Consider the following 16,206-nt stretch of genomic DNA (forward strand, 5'->3'; position numbering starts at 1 on the left):
CCCGCTCGTAATACTTGGAGCTGTCACTCCCAGCTGCCCTGCCTTGTACTCGTGTCACCCACCGCTAACACTCACTCGCTGCTCCTCAATTCCCCTCCTCATTGCAACTTTCTGTCACTGAGTGATTGCAACTTTCTGTCACGATCGCTTGACCGACAGACGGCAAATTAATGATTGCAGGTTCCTATACCGATGCATTCAGAGGCCCGTGCAAGCTACTTTCGATTCGTGCAACAATTACTTGCCACTTGTCACATTGAAGACTTGCATTGCTATGGTGCCTTCCACGACCTCCGATGTGCCAAAGTGATTCAAAGCGAGTTAAAAATCACATAACACCAGGTTATAGTCCAACAGGTTTTTCAGAAGCACAAGTTATTGGAGCACTGCTCCTTCATGAACCGCTGCGCTCTTCCAGCACCACTAATCCAGAATCTGGTTTCCAGCATCTGCAGTCATTGTTTTTACCTAGCTGTAGAGCAGGACCATAAGACAGAATTTATAGCAAAAGATTACAGTGTCATGCAACTGACATGATGTCAGTGTAAAAGAGTATGATGCTGGAAAAGCACAGCCTGTCAGGCAGCATCCCAGGAGCAGGAGAATCAACATTTCGAGCATAAGCTTCACAGGAATATAATATATTGAACAAACCAAGATTGCTATTGAGTCTTTCACTTTTTAAAATGGGTTGCAGGTCTCGGTTCATTAATATGTGACTTTCTGTCAAAGCTTTGAAATATAGGACTTAAAGCCAAAATCATCCGAAACATAGGTGAGAGTTTATATAATTTGAAGTGTATATTATTTTTATTTGAATATTCATGGGAAATAATTTTGAACTCAATGATTCAATTTCTTTCTGATAATTGCTTGGTATGCAATCTCTGTCCTTTATTAATATATGAATGGTCAGCGTTTCATTTTCCAAACTAATTAGTAGTTTATCAATGATCACTAAATAGGTAGTAGTATTTTTATGTTCAGTTTTTGTTTACATATTTATGGCCATTAGCACTCTCAAGAGTTTGATGGGAAAAGTCACATTTCTTCAACTTTATGGGGACATGTTTAACTAGGGTAGCCTGGTGAGATATTGCATCATATTGCACTGGTTACAATAGGTTTTGTTTTGTTGTAATGAAACCAATGCAATTCCTGCTTTTGAACAAGTGCTAATTGTTCGCAGTGACATCTGGACTCTGCTGTGAAGTGTCAAGAAACTTCATGTTCCACATGCAATACATCTTTCTCTAAACTCAGGTTACATGGCCACTGCTCGCCAGTGTACAGTGTGTAAATACTTTTCTCCAAATGACCTTCTTAAAAGACATGAACTATAATTTGCAACTGCAGAGTACCCAATATACATGATATATAAAGAAATCCTCCCTTATGAACAAAAACTGTTCATTTGTTTTAATCTGTCCCATTTTATGTGCCTCAACACAGGAATATAATTCATAGTCTTTAAAATTTTTGGATCTTTTATTGGTGTATATGGAAGTTGTATTGCCTGTGCTTCTGGCACTTGCTCTTTCTTAGATTCAGTGGCTTGAGAGAATGTAATTCAGTTTGCAGGAATGCCCTGAAGGCAAATGAAACAAGTTGTCCTCGCTACATGAGGATTTCTCCAAGCCCTGTCTCACTGGCATCACACTGCAGGGTGACTTCATCACTGCCATCGTAGTAACTCAGCACTTGCCATGTCACTAGTTGTTTGATGCAAATCAAAGTGGCTTCTTGCCCTTTGCTCCAATGTCACTACGTATCCTTTGCAGTGAGCTTGTGGAGAGGTTTGCTAACCTTGCTGAGGGAGCAAAGCAAAAATCCAACAAATCGTTGCACTGTTTTCACCTCTCTTAATTTCTGCATAATAGAGAGTCAAGAGTAGCTAAGTGGGTCTGGATGGGTCGCTATTCAGAGGGTCGGTGTGGACTGGTTGGGCCGAAGGGCTTGTTTCCACACTGTAGGGAATCTAATCTAATCTAATCTAATTTGTCATTTCTACCATATACAACTGATACAGTAAAAAGGAGACAGCGTTCCTCTAGGACCAAGGTGCTACATGGACAATGACCCATATGCTTGACTTCAGTCATCTTCAATTGCATTTCTTCCTCTTCAGCTTCAGGTTCATCTGGCACGCTCTCAGTCTCACTGCATTGGATTCCGATTGTGGCTTCTGATGGCTGCTTCCTTTGAATCTCCATAGGTAATCCACAGTAGTGTCCACTGTGGGAAGATCACTGACTATCTTGTGCTCTCTTCATTGACACTGTCCCAGAGCAGTGTTTATATCAAAGGGCATTTCCACCCATTGTACCTCCCGACTGGCATTCAGAATGTCATCAGAAAATTGCTTCTTGCCTGTATTCATCATTCACCTCTAGGATGGTAAGGACCTTCTGAGTTGAAAAATTGAAGCAAAATATCTTCCATGTTTGGGATGAAGGTTTGAGATTTATGTATCATTGATTGTTTGCCTTGATGTGCAGTCTTAGTTCATGCCCTAGCTTCCAGGATAATTAGTAGCGCAGTGAATGGCAGGCCGAATATGGACAGATGCAAGAGAGAACTGAATGGAGAAAAATCACAAATGTTATCAAGCATGAAAATGTATCTCCATGGTCTGAAAGGAAGGCATTGTATAGATGGTACTTACACTCCTGTCCGTCTAAATTGTTTGAAACCTGTAGTTATAGAGTCATAGAATTATACAGCACAGAGCCAGACCCTTCGGTCCAATTCGTCCACATCAACCAGACATCCCAATCCAACCTCTCATCCATTTGCCAGCATTTGGCCCACATCCCTCTTAAACCTTTCCTATTTATATATCCACCCAGATGCCTTTTAAATGTTGTAATTGTACTCACCTCCTCCACTTCCTCTGGCAGCTCGTTCATACACGTATGAGAAAGTTACCCCTCAGGTCCTTTTTAAAATCTTTCCCTTCTTGCCTTAAGTCTATGCCCTCTTGTTTTGGACTCCCCTACCCTGGGAAAGGAGTTTTAGCTATTCACCCTATCCATGCCCCTCATGATTTTGTAAACTTGTATAAGGTTACCCTCTCGGCTTCCAACGTTCTAGGGCAAATAGCCCCACACTATTCAGCCTCTCCCTATAATTCAAGCCCTCCAGTCCTGGCAACATCCTTGTAAATCTTTTCTGCACCCTCTCAAGTTTAACAGCATCCTTCCAATAGCAGGATGACCAGAATTGTATGCAGAATTCTAAAAGTCACCAATGTCCTGTACACCATTGTCCCATTCTCTTAATGTAGGCAAAAGTGAGGACTGCAGATGCTGGAGGGTCAGTATCGTCACCTCTGAGGTAGAGGGAGATAGGATCTTCTCTCAAAGAGGGTGAGGAGCTTGATGTCAGGAAACCTCCACACATGCAGGCCTTTTCCACTCTGTAGTGGGCTTTCCTCTTCTTGAAAGCAGGAAAGGGAGAATTGAGTGAGAGGAAAATAGGCAATATAGCTGCTCACAGTCCTGCAGAGAATTGGAAGGTGATGGGTGGCATAGATAGGTGAATGGAAAGCACAGAGGCCGTGCTGGGCTTGGGATATGGGAGGTTGTGGGGAAATGAGGTTATCTGGGTGAGGGGGAGATGTTGAGGGCAATAGTGAGAGTGGCAAGCATGAGTCTCGATGGATGGTGGTTACATTAGTAGAGAGAGTAATTGTGAGGTTGCAGAGAGAAAGCTGTGGCATTTAACCTTATAGAGTGGATCGTTGATCTTTTATTGGATATTTCTTCTGGACCCACGGACACCATATTGACCAGGATGGCAACCTCATACCAGGCCGTCCAGAGTTGGTGGCATGGCTCCCTCTGCCAGTCCTGCTGTGGACCACCCCAAGCATCAGGCCCTCCAGAACCATGTCAGAGAATCACAATGACATTTTCCTTTCATCTAACAACTTGCAAATATACATCTATCTCTGAGCAGGGGAGCTTGGGATACCTGTGATCTTTGGGGCACACAGCAGCCTTTTAAAAGCGACAGGATCCTGGTCATTTGGTGGACATCCTGTGATGAGTTCTTCTGGGATTGGCGAGTGGTGTGATGGGGTTAGAGTTGGGTGAGAGGGCTGCCTTGGGGTCGTTACTTAACGAGATGAGTTTCCAAAGATATGGCGAGAGATCCAAGGAATTTCATGAGACTGATACTTAGCCAAAACAACTTGCGATTCAGTCCTGCATTTATCGTTAATATTTAAGTGATGAACATTGTCCAGGGCACTAAGTTAATTTCTACTTCTCTTCCCTAAATGTTGCCATGGGATCTTCCACAAGCAGATAAGGAATCAGCTTAAAGTCCCACTTGAAAGATGCGCAATACTGCAGCAAAGCTTCAGTCGGGATTATTTGATCAACTCTGCAAAGTGCGACCTGACACCACATCAGGACTTCTTAATAAGTGAGCTACAGTAGGCACTTTTAGACCAATAGATATGGGAATAGAAACTGGACCGTTCAACTCATTGAGTCCGCTCCACCATTCAATCATGGCTGATAGGTTTCTCAACTTCATTCTCCCGCTTTCTCCCCGTAACCCTTGATCCCCTTGGTAATGAAGAACTTATCTATCTCTATTTTAAGTACAGTCAATGACCTGGCCTCCAAAGCCTTCTGAGGCAATGAATTCCACAGATTCCCCACTCTCTGGCTGAAGAAGTTTCTCCTTGTCTCCATTCTGAAAGGTCTTCTCTTTACTCTAAGGCTGTACCTTCGGGTCCTGGTCTCTCCTGCCATTGGTTCTAAAATTAACATATCCAACCAGAAAGAGAGTTCATGATATAACTATATTCATCAAACACTCAGGTTGAGCTTGGCATTTATTTGTTAAAAATGATTGCCTTTGACCGATAGCTTACGCAATGTAAACTATTTGCTACATAAATAATCAATTTTAAAAAGTCCAAAGTGGGTTATCCAAATGTACAAAGTCTATTAAATAGTTGTTAGTATCCCAATCTCAGACAAAACATTTTAATCTCCACTAACGTGCATAAGTAATTTGTCTGACAATCAGAACTGCTCAGTTGAGTTACTGTCTGTGCAACCTGATACCAACCACCTGTTATGCTTTAAACAGCCGTGTTTTATTTTGTGGAACTGATGGTATTTTTCAGAATTAAAGTTCTGCACCTTATTGACCCTGACCTATGTCATGCAAACATTCTACTGCAAGTTATACACCATGGCTTGCTTTTCTCTCTTTCACACACAAGATGTGGACTTTGCTGGCTGGCAGGCATTTATTGGCTGTCCTTAATTGCCCTCAAGAAGTGGTGGTGAGCTGCCCTGTAAAACCACTGCAGTCCATTTGGTATACATAGACCCACAATGCTGTTAGGAAGTGAGTTCCAGGATTTTGACCCAGCGATACTGCAAGGATGGTGATATATTTCCAAGTCAGGATGGGAAGTGGCTTGGAGGGGAACTTTCAGATGATGGTTTTCCCATCTATCTGCTACTCTTGTCCTTCTAGAAGACAGTATTCATGGATTTGGAAGGTGCTGTCGAAGGAGCCATGGTAAATTGCTGCAGTGCAACTTGTAGCTGATGCTACTGAGCATCAGTGGTGGAGGGAGTGGATGATTGTGGATGTAGTCTGTCCTAAGTGGTGTCAAGCTTCTTGAGTGATATTGGAGCCTCACCATTCCAGACAAGCAGAGAGTATTCCATCACATTCCTGATTTGTACCTTGCACATTATGGAGACATTTAAGGATAGAATTCCAGCCATAGGGCCACAGAGGCTCGACCATTGATACTGGGGAGATGGGAATTGGAATGCAACATTGCCTTGCTTGTAAGGAACAAATGAAGACAATGTTACTCAACACTTGACTGGAACTACAATCCTGTTAAAACCTTCCCTGAGCAGCCGTCTATGGAGTGATTGGCCATCCCTTGAGAGCCTTCCTTGTACAACTGCTCATTTCAGTATGGCTAATGTTAAGAATTCTGAAGCTGCCCTACTCTGAGAATGCATTAGTATGGAAGCAATAGGGGAAGAAATACACAATTCTATATTATCTGTAATTTTAATATTCCTTTATTTTACTGTAAGGATAAAGATAGAACCTTTTTCACACTGTATTGCTTTGCTTTGAATGACAAGCCAGAAACTGAAGGAATAGAATCAGATTTAAATCTTTGATCTAAACTGCTCTACAATAATGGCCTGGCTTTTACGGCCACAGCTGAAGCAGCAACGCTTGCTGTTCACTTCAGAGAAAACTACCTTCAAAGATCTCGACTTCCTTTTCCCAGCGTCAGTTTGAATGTGCCGTCAAGTCACGAGGATATACAGATGTGCAGCAAAAGTTATAGTCATCAATCAGGATAAGCAACCAATTACACTGAAGTATTCTCACAGACAGTAATGCAGCCAGTAAACCACACGTTTTAATTTAGTTTAATTTTAAATTTTACCGTTAGAAAAATAAATGATTTGACACTTCCACATCGGATTAATGTAAAAGATAAAATATCAGAAACTTCTTAAAATTGTGCAACTTTCTTAATGGAATAATGTGAGGTTCAATAATTATAAAATTCTCTTTCAACCTCAGTGAACTGTTCGCAGTAATTATAAACTTAGCAAGCTCTTAAAAGGCCAGTTATGCCTCATTTTAATAATGAGTAACTTTTTAAAGGTTTTTACAGTGAAATTACTGGCATTCAAGAGCACTTGTCATCAATCCAGTGACTTAAATTAGATTGCAGTCTGAAGAAGCATCAACAGTTTAGTCATTTCTAATCTATCAGTATAACCTGATGTTCCCTTCTCCCTCCCGTGTTTATGTCACCTCCCTTTAAATACATGTACGCTGTTTAATTTAACCACTCCAGTGGTAACAAGTTCCGCATTCTTTTGCTGCTGCCTTGGTAAAAGAATTTGCTGTTTTGCTTTTGCAGACTATCCTATATAAATGGGGGAATGGAGAATCACTGACAGCAGCATCTGGATTTCTGCATTTTAACTGCTCATGTGCAGGCTCCAGAAGTTGCTGTCAATTCCAGAGAAGTAACGATGGTGAATGCTGACAGTTTTGCCATTATTACTGCTGCTGAAACCAGATCATTAGATTTTAACGTTGAAAATCTGTGCCGGTCAGTTTTAAGAATTCCACATTCACAGGCAAGAAAGTTTTAAATGATTTAGCACAGATCACTGGATTATATGCCTCCTGTTTACAGCCATAATAAAATGTCATGAGCTTAATCAGGGCAGTACATTTTGTGAAATGAGGAAAGATTCCTCCTTGTCAATGTGAAGCAGAAATTATCTTCAACAGATAATGCTATCGTGGAGTCAGTAAGACTTTGGTGAGGTGGAAATAACATTCGCATATAGCTGGTTTGAAAATCATTTGCACAATCACTTATGGCTCAGGACTCCAAGAGTTATCTTGATAGTGCAGTGTTGAGTATCAGGGACAGAGACAATTCGACATAAACTCCTTACAGGATCCTTATCCAACATGTAATGTGATTGAAGAGACTCAAGGGGCTGAATGGCTTACTCTTGTTCCTGTCTTCCTCTATGAACATATGAATTATGAGCAACAGTGGGCCTCGGGGCATCTTGAATTGCTGCACCATTCAGTGCAATCAAAGATGATCTAAGTGTGATCTCAACTCCACTTCCCGGTCTGCCCCAATACCCATTGACTTGCTTGTCAGTCCAGATTCTCTCTGCCTCTGTTTTAAACCTATTCAGTGAACCTGCCTCCACTACTGTCTGAAGAGGAGACTTCATCAGCTTTTCAATACCCTGTAGGAAAAAAATAATTCTGCCCATCTCTATCTTAAACGGGAGACCTTTTTATAGTTAAACCAAGTTCTCTGCTTGTAGTGTCTCCAATAAGGGGTGTTCTAATCTCACCCATTAGGTGTAGCAGAGCTGGTCTTCATGCATAGGGGTTAAAATGTCATTCAGTTAGTGATTTATGGTCCTCCAATTGTTCCAGATGAAAAGCCTGCTTGAGTTGACTGTGTAGGAGATCCAGCATAGAAATGAGCCAATGGTTCAAACAATCCAAGTCACCGTTATGTTCCTTTTTTCCATTTTTCCATCATCAGCATAGCCCTCTATTCCCTCCTCCTTCACATTCTTTGGCTGCCTCCCCTTTAAATCATGGGGACATTTGGCTAAATCACTCCTTGTGGCAGCAGGTTCCACGTTCTCACCATCCTCTCTGGATAAGTACATTCCTTCTAAATGCCTTATTTTGTTACTTGCTGATGATCCTTAAATTGAAAGGCCCCTAGTTTTGTGCACCCACCAGTATCTGGATATTCATCCAGTATCTGCTCAGTTTAAATATCTCTTTTAGGTCACCCCATCAGCCTTCTCTTTTCAAGAGAAAAGAGAGAACCTTTTTGTCCTTTCATATGGGCGAGGTGTGTCGTAGTGGTAATGTCACTAGATTGCTCAGCCAGACACTCAAGCCAATGTTCTGGGAAGTTGGCTTTGAATCCCACTATAGCAGATTGTGAAATATGAATTCATTAAATTGTGGAATTAAAATCTAGTCTAATGGCGACCGTGAAACTGTTGTCAATTGTAGTAAAAACCCAGCTGATTCCCTAATGTCCTTTAGAGAAGGAAATCAGCTGATCTGGCCTACACGTGACTTCTGTAGGTCCACAGATGACTCCAGACCCACAGAAATGTGGTTTCTTTTTAACTGTCCTCTGAAATGTTTGAGCCAAGCCATTCATTTCAAGGGAAATCAGGGATTAGCAACAAATGCCAACCTTGCCAGTGATGGCTACATCCCATAAGAAAAAAAAAGAAATAACATCGAAGAATCACAGGGGTTGAAGCATAGAAATAGGTTCTTTGGCCCATCAAACCTGTGTCAGTAAAAACAACCACCTAACTATTCCACTCCAATCGTCCAGCACTTGGCCCATTGCCTTGTATCCCTTGGCATCGCATGTGCACATCTAAATACTTCTGAGATATTATGAGGATTTCTACCCCAACCCCCCTGACAGGCAGTGAGTTTGAGATGCCTGCAGCCTTCTGATGGTTTTGTTAAAAAATTGTCTGCATTTTGGGGCGGCGCGGTGGCTCAGTGGTTAGCATTGCTGCCTTACAGCACCAGGGAGCAGGGTTCGATTCCAACCTCGGGCGACTGTCTGTGTGGAGTTTGTATGTTCTCCCCATGTCTGCATGGATTTCCTCTAGGTGCTCTGGTTTCCTCCCACAGTCCAAAGATGTGCAGGTCAGGTGAATTGGCCATTCTAAATTGCCCATAGTGTTAGGTGCATTAGTCAGAGGGAAACGGGTCTGGGTGGGTTACTCTTCGGAGGGTTGGTGTGAACTTGTTGGGCCAAAGGGCCTATTTCCACACGTAGGGTATCTGAAATTTCTGGTATCATCTAGTAAATGTTTCTTGTGTATTCTTGACGTCTCGGACATTAAGAGCTCTTTGAGGTTGGTTTCAGACAGAACTCAATTCCGATATGTCCTGTCTACTTGCCTATTCAGCATTGTAACTCTATCCTGGCAAAAGTCAGTGCTCTCAGGAAAAGTAAGGGCATGATTTGGAGGATCATATTGTCTCCTCAATATATCATTGAGTCCTAAATGCTGCAATATTTTAGAAGTTACATAGACCATTACTTTGATAGCATCTTACTTCTTTTTTGTGGGATTGTGTGCTAGTATGTGCTAGTACACTCATCAAGAGAAATACAGAGATTGATTGACCTTAATCTGTAATGTGGGACTGAAATTCAGTATGAACCCATGTGGATTTAAGATTTCAGTCAGGTGATGAATAATGGTAACCTTGTTTTTGTTGCGCTGACTCCACAGCTAACATCTACAGCACTTTATTTTACCAGTAAAATTGGCAATTTCCTTGAGAGGATAAGAATCATTAGTACAAGAAAGAGATTGCAAGGGCTTTGCTGGGGATGGCGTGGGGGTGGGGGGGAAGAAGAGATGTTTAGTTGGAGCATTATCAGGATTTAGTTGAGGGAACCTTCATCCATCACAAACCCCAAACCCAAATGGAAGTGGCAGATGCTGAAATTGAGCCTCTGAATTGACACTCGTGTTGCAAATAGAAATAATGAGTAACAGGATTAAGTGTAAAAGCAGAACGGCTTTTCCCAGTGAATATAACGATTGACCATAATAATTGTTTCATAGTGTAGAGTTGAATATTGCTGAAAAATACACTATTTTGCACAATTTTGTCTTGCACTAAGGACAATCCACAAGAAAAAGCAATGTAAAGGGAAAATACCATTTAATCTGTATGAGAAGAGAGTTCTGATTAGTTGGCAAGTGGATTCTGATTGGTAGAAGTGTTGCTATGGATCGTGCACCAGTTAGGTGATGACTGACAATTAGGGTTAGGGTTAGGAGTCATTGAGTCATCCAGCGTGGAAACGGGCCCTTTGGCCCAACATGTCCACGTCGACCAGGTTTCCTAAACTGGACTAGTCCCATTTGCCTATGCCTTGCCCATGTCCCTGTAAATCTTTCTTGTGCATGTATCTGTCTAAATGTCTTTTAAATGTTAGAACTGTACTCACCTCTGGCAGCTCGTTCCATATCCACATCATACTCCATGTGAAAATGTTGCCTTGCGTCACCAAGCTCAATTCACCAGTATCAGCACGATTTCATGAAGGGCAAGTCATCCAAAGATCCACAAAATGGATTAGCCATGGTTAAAGTGGGGTTATGGTTATGGGTGTGGGTCTGGGTGAATATTCTTCGGAGGGTCAGAGTAGATGCGATAAGCAGAATGGCTGCTATCTGCATTATAGGGATTCTCACTCCTTTCAATCGAAAATCTAAGGGGATTGAGAATTCATTGTAATAGTTAGCCATGGTACAAACCTTATTCTACAAACATCTGTGATCCACCTGGTGCTTCATGAACATTCCTTCAGAACAGATCAACACTTTCTCACATCAACCTGATAAGAACTATATCATACTTAACTAATGGATGTAGGATACTATTAAGATGAAGCATTTTAGAATAAAACACATTTTATCTTCCAGGTTTGAAAGCGCCAAGATGTCAGGAAGTACAGTGGATCTCTCTAAGTTTAACATTGATGCACCTCGTTGGGATCAGACAACTTTTGTGGGCAGGCTTAAGCACTTTTTCAACATCACAGATCCGCGCACGGTGTTAGTATCAAATGCAGCCCTCGATAAAGCCAAGGACCTGGTTGACAGTTTCAGGTATGCAATTGAATCATTTCATCAGGTTGTTCCACTATGACCGGGTGCTCCGGTTTCCTCCCACAGTCCAAAGATGTGCAGGTCAGGTGAATTGGCCATGCTAAATTGCCCATAGTGTTAGGTAAGGGGTAGATGTAGGGGTATGGGTGGGTTGCGCTTCGGCGGGGCGGTGTGGACTTGTTGGGCCGAAGGGCCTGTTTCCACACTGTAAGTAATCTAATCTAATCTAATCAGACAACATGGTCACCGTGGATCGATCACTGGTCAGCTTGTTAAAATCGGCAATTGGCCGACGGAGGGACAAGAATGCAGAGGAGCTGACATTTTCTGATCTTCGTGGTGAGATGATATATTTACTGATGGGATTTACAAAATACCATCACTGCAACTGAATAAAGAAAAATAGATAGCGTGGTTTGTGTGTGGAATGAACTGCATGAGGAAGTGGGTAGATGTGTAGATGCGAATACAGTTGCAACATTTAAAATACATTTGCATAGGTCTATGAACAGGAAAGGCTTAGAGGGATATTGGCGAAATGCAGGCAAATAGAACCACTTTAGTTTGGGAAACTTGGTCAGCATGGACTGGATGGACTGAATGGCCTGTTTCCATGCTGTGTGACTCTATGTTTATATCGTACCCACCATGACACTAGGTCATCCCAAAGTGCTTAAAATCCAACTGAATACTCTGGAAGCACCCAGCAGGACAGTTGGCATCTGAGAAAGAGGAAGAGAGACAATATTTCAACAAAACTTGAAATAGAAATTTCCAACACTTCGTACGCAAGTGCAGAGCAGGGATCAGAGGGGAAGCAGAAAGGGAGGGCTAGCTGGAGGAAAGAACAAAGGCAAATTATTAAACAATTCTTCAGACCTGACTCAGGTCTTTGGACTGGAAACATTAAATCTGCATTCTCTCCACAGATGCTGCCAGACCGACTGAGTTTCTCCAGCAATTTCTGTCTTTGTTTCAGATTTCCAGCATTCATAGTTCTCTATTTTATTGCAATGTTTTGCCTTTTTATGCATTTGAAGTGTAACTGCTTGCCAGGAAGCAGAAATGTGGCGACTAATTTAATGACAGCCAAGCCCCACAGACAACAATGGGGTAACGACTGAATAAAATGTCTTGGAGGAATTCAGCAGGTTTGGCAGCATCTGTGGAGAGAGAAACAAGGTTTCAAGTCTGGAACAATTCAGTGACCAAAGCATTAACTCTGATTTCTCTCCACAGATGCTGCCAAACTTGCTGAACTTTTCCAGCAATTTCTGTTTTTGTTAGCAATGTCCTGTCATCTGTAAGGCTACAGAATTATCACTTTCATTCCTGTTAAATGTGGTAATTCACAGGAAAACAAAATTATTACAGCACAGAAGAAGACCATTTGGCTCATCTCCTGCTTTCTCTATCCAAGTAATCATTCAGAGCCCCTCTTGAATGTCTCAATTGAACCTGCCTCCACCATATTTCCAGACAGTACAATTTAACTGATAGACTCCAATATTTTTCAAACTATAAATGCTAAGCAAACAGGCTAATGCTTTCCCAGGATCATATTACAAACATTTCTTTCAGTTTTGGAACAGCATTTACTGTTTTCCACAAACCTTGGAGAATCAAAACATTGTTGAATCACAAAGCTCTTTATTTGCAGTTGTCATCTTGACCTAGCCATCCTACCCATTCCTTCAGGGTAATTACTCTCTCTTTCCCACGCCACCCAGAAAATAAATGAAAAAATTGAAAGACTAAATTTTAATAACGCCAAACAGAATTGCAGGATATTAAACGCACTCAGAAGTACTTAGTGTTGATGCCAGCAAATAGAAAACAGGTGTTAACACCAGCAAAAGCATATCCAAATCCATCCCAGTTAAGTAGCAGAGGCTAAAATGTGAAATAAAAGGCTCTAAAAGCAGATAATGACCGCTACTGAAATGTTCGAGACATGAAAGTGCAAAAGCACTCATTAAAACTGTAAAACTACAGAACGCGCAGTGGGTTAGTGAGCATCTGGAGTAGAAAAGACATGTTACTGCTTCAACTGGAACCTTTCAACTAACTGGGATTGACTTGGGAATGATGCTATTGGTTGTGCTCTGTGTGAGAAAGGTGACACCTGGTGTTGGGGTGTGAATCTACCACATTCACCATTGTTGAATCATACTGAATGGTACTGCATTATGGGGCCCACCACCACTTTTTTAATCCCATATGTTAGCTGCGATTCTGTTGAGCCGATGAGGTCTCGCCTACTGTTCTGAAAACTGCAGGGTACAAAGTCCCATCAACAGATTGAGGATATCCTCCATCATGTCCTGTGGTACCACCTATGTATTAGAGAGGACCGACTTCAAGCAGATCTAGCAACTCAAAATTGGGCACAGACTTTGATCAACTATAATGTGTAACCTCCTAGATCAGCATATCTCCAACTCTGCCATCAAGCCAGAAGTTCAATACTGGCTCAATGAAGGAAGTCTTGCACCAGGTGTATCTAAAAATGAGGTGTCGACCTTCTGAAGCTACCATATATGACTACTTTGTGTCAGACAGAAGAAACAGTGTATAGTAGACAGGACTATACGACCCCAAAGCTATCTGATTTAACCACTACAGTCCTGTCATGTCTCAGTCATGAATGGTAGTGGATGATTAAACAACTAACAAGAGGTAGAGGCTGTACAGTATTCTCATCCTAAACAATGGGAGAGCCCAGCAGTCTGTGGCAAAGGCCAAGACTGAAGAATTTGCATTCTTCTTCAGCCAATTGATGTCTCATCTTGAAGTCCCTAGCATCACAGTCTTCAATTTGATTCACTCTGTGTGATATCACAAAATTGGCTGAAGGCACAGGATGTTGCAAAGTGGGAGAGGTATGTGGTATGTGGACTATTGATTCAGAGATCCCCAAGCTAAAACTCTCAGGATGTGGGTTCAAACCCCACCATGACAAATGGTGACATTGGAATCAATTAAAATCTGAACTAAAAAGCTGGACTACTGCTAACCATTGTTATCATTTGTTGTAAAAATCCACCTGCTTCACTAATATCCTTTAAGGAAGGAAATCCGCCATCCTTATCTGGCCTGTCCTTTAGGTGACTCGAGACCCACAGCGATGTGGCTGATGCTTTAACTGCTTTCCTGATATGGCCTGGCAAGCCAGTCAGTTCTAGGGGCACTTAGGAATGGGTAAAGAGTGTTGGCCTTGCCAGCACTGCTGAAAATCCAGGAATGAATGAAAAAAACTGCACAATGCTGACAGGAAACTGGATACTGATACTCCAACAGCTCACCCACATAACCCGTGTGGCTTAGCCAGCAGTGCCCACACCTTATGAACGAATAAACAACAAGGGTACCAGAAAAGAAACAAATCTGGAAGGAAGAGAATATTTGACCCTGTTCTTTGTTTGCATTGTTTTATTTTCCAGAGCGGGGTCTGTGCCTCCAGGTACGACAGAGGAGCAGTTACACTATGCGAAGAAACTGTACGACTCTGCATTTCACCCAGACAGTGGAGAAAGGATGAATTTAATTGGGCGAATGTCTTTTCAGGTCCCTGGTGGAATGGCTATCACTGGCTTCATGCTGCAGTTTTACAGGTACTGCAATAGGATTTGGTTAAAGGTTTATTGTGATCCAATGGGTCAGGGATTTATCCAACCGCTGTCCAGACCAGGAACATCTCAAATCTGAATACCAGGAAAGAAAAATTCAACTTGAATTTATCTAACAACTTTCACACTCTCAGGACAGCCTGAACTAAGTGCATTGCAGGCAATGAAGTACACTTAAAATGTAATTACTGTTGTTATGTGGGAAATGTAGCAGCCAATCTACGTGCAATGCTCTCCCCTGAACAAAAATGCGATAATGCACCGAAAATCTGCTTTTAGTAATGTTCATTGAGGGTAGAAATAAATCAGAAAGACTCTGTTCGAATCCCACCTTCCTGGGTTGTGCCCAGATGGGTGAAATAAAATCTTCAATCATAATATAGATAGGAATAGGGCTTACAGAAATGACCTTTTACACGTGTTCAGAAGGATCTTGATGGCTGCAACAACAGAAACCTGCATTAATGTAGCACCTCCAACATGGTTAAAACTCCCACAGTGTTTCATGGGGATGTTATGAAACCAAATTTGACATCAAGATGTCAGGCACGTGAATGATCACTAGCCCAGTGAGGTACGAATGGAGAGGAAAGAGAGAGAGGTTTAGAGAGGGACTTCCAGAGCTCGGGACTCAGGCAGCTGAGTCCAGGGCCACCATTTAGTGGAGTGATGGGAAACTGGGATAAATAAAAGGGCAGAATTGGAGGAGTACGGAGATTCTGGGAAAACTCTGGTTTGGAAAACAACACAACAAAAACAGGATCATAGCAGGTTCTACAAAAGTGCACTGGATCTGTGTAGATAAGATCAAAAATGTAAGAGTTGGCCATTCGGCTCCTTCAGTGTACTTCACGATTCAGTAGGTTCATAGCTGATCTGACATGCCTAACGTCCATTTTTAACAATGGGCAGTGGTTACATTTTTACCATTAGGTCATCATTGAAAATATCAGATTCTTTAAGGGTTTGCAGCTTTCCTAACCTTTACCTATAACCTTTTATACCCCAGCTGATCAAGTATATGTCCATCTCAGCCTTAAATATACACAAGGACTCTGTTCCCATAACTGTCTGTGGCAAGGAGTTCCAAAGACCTTGAGGGAAAAAAAATCCTCCTCATCTCAGTCTTAAATTGGCAACCCCTTATTCTGAGACTATGTCCTCTGGTCCTAGAATCTCCCGTGGTGGCGGGGAAGGATCCTCTCAATATTTACCCTGTCAAGCCCTGTTTTGGGAAGGAAATTTGACGTTCTTACATGGTCTGGACTCTGATTCCAGACCTACAGCAATGTAGGTGACTCCTGACCACCCTCTGAAATGAACAAGACACT

The 16,206-nt window shown here is 42.0% G+C and overlaps 1 protein-coding gene across 3 annotated transcripts in view; it reads left to right on the forward strand.

Moving 5' to 3' along the window:
• The window catches only part of sfxn2 (sideroflexin 2), an 89,543-nt gene that overhangs the window by 183 nt on the left and 73,154 nt on the right, over window positions 1-16,206 (forward strand). For 2 of the 3 annotated variants that reach the window (XM_072557097.1, XM_072557100.1), the window contains exons 2-3: window positions 11,061-11,246; window positions 14,690-14,860. In XM_072557097.1, the coding sequence (XP_072413198.1) occupies window positions 11,077-11,246; window positions 14,690-14,860 (341 nt within the window). In that variant the 5' untranslated portion in view covers window positions 11,061-11,076. Of the gene's footprint in view, window positions 1-2,215; window positions 2,398-11,060; window positions 11,247-14,689; window positions 14,861-16,206 lie in introns of all 3 variants that reach the window. The other variant, XM_072557099.1, reaches the window with a different exon arrangement.

The sequence above is a fragment of the Chiloscyllium punctatum genome, chromosome 38, assembly GCF_047496795.1.
Source record: "Chiloscyllium punctatum isolate Juve2018m chromosome 38, sChiPun1.3, whole genome shotgun sequence".
Taxonomy (NCBI): domain Eukaryota; kingdom Metazoa; phylum Chordata; class Chondrichthyes; order Orectolobiformes; family Hemiscylliidae; genus Chiloscyllium; species Chiloscyllium punctatum.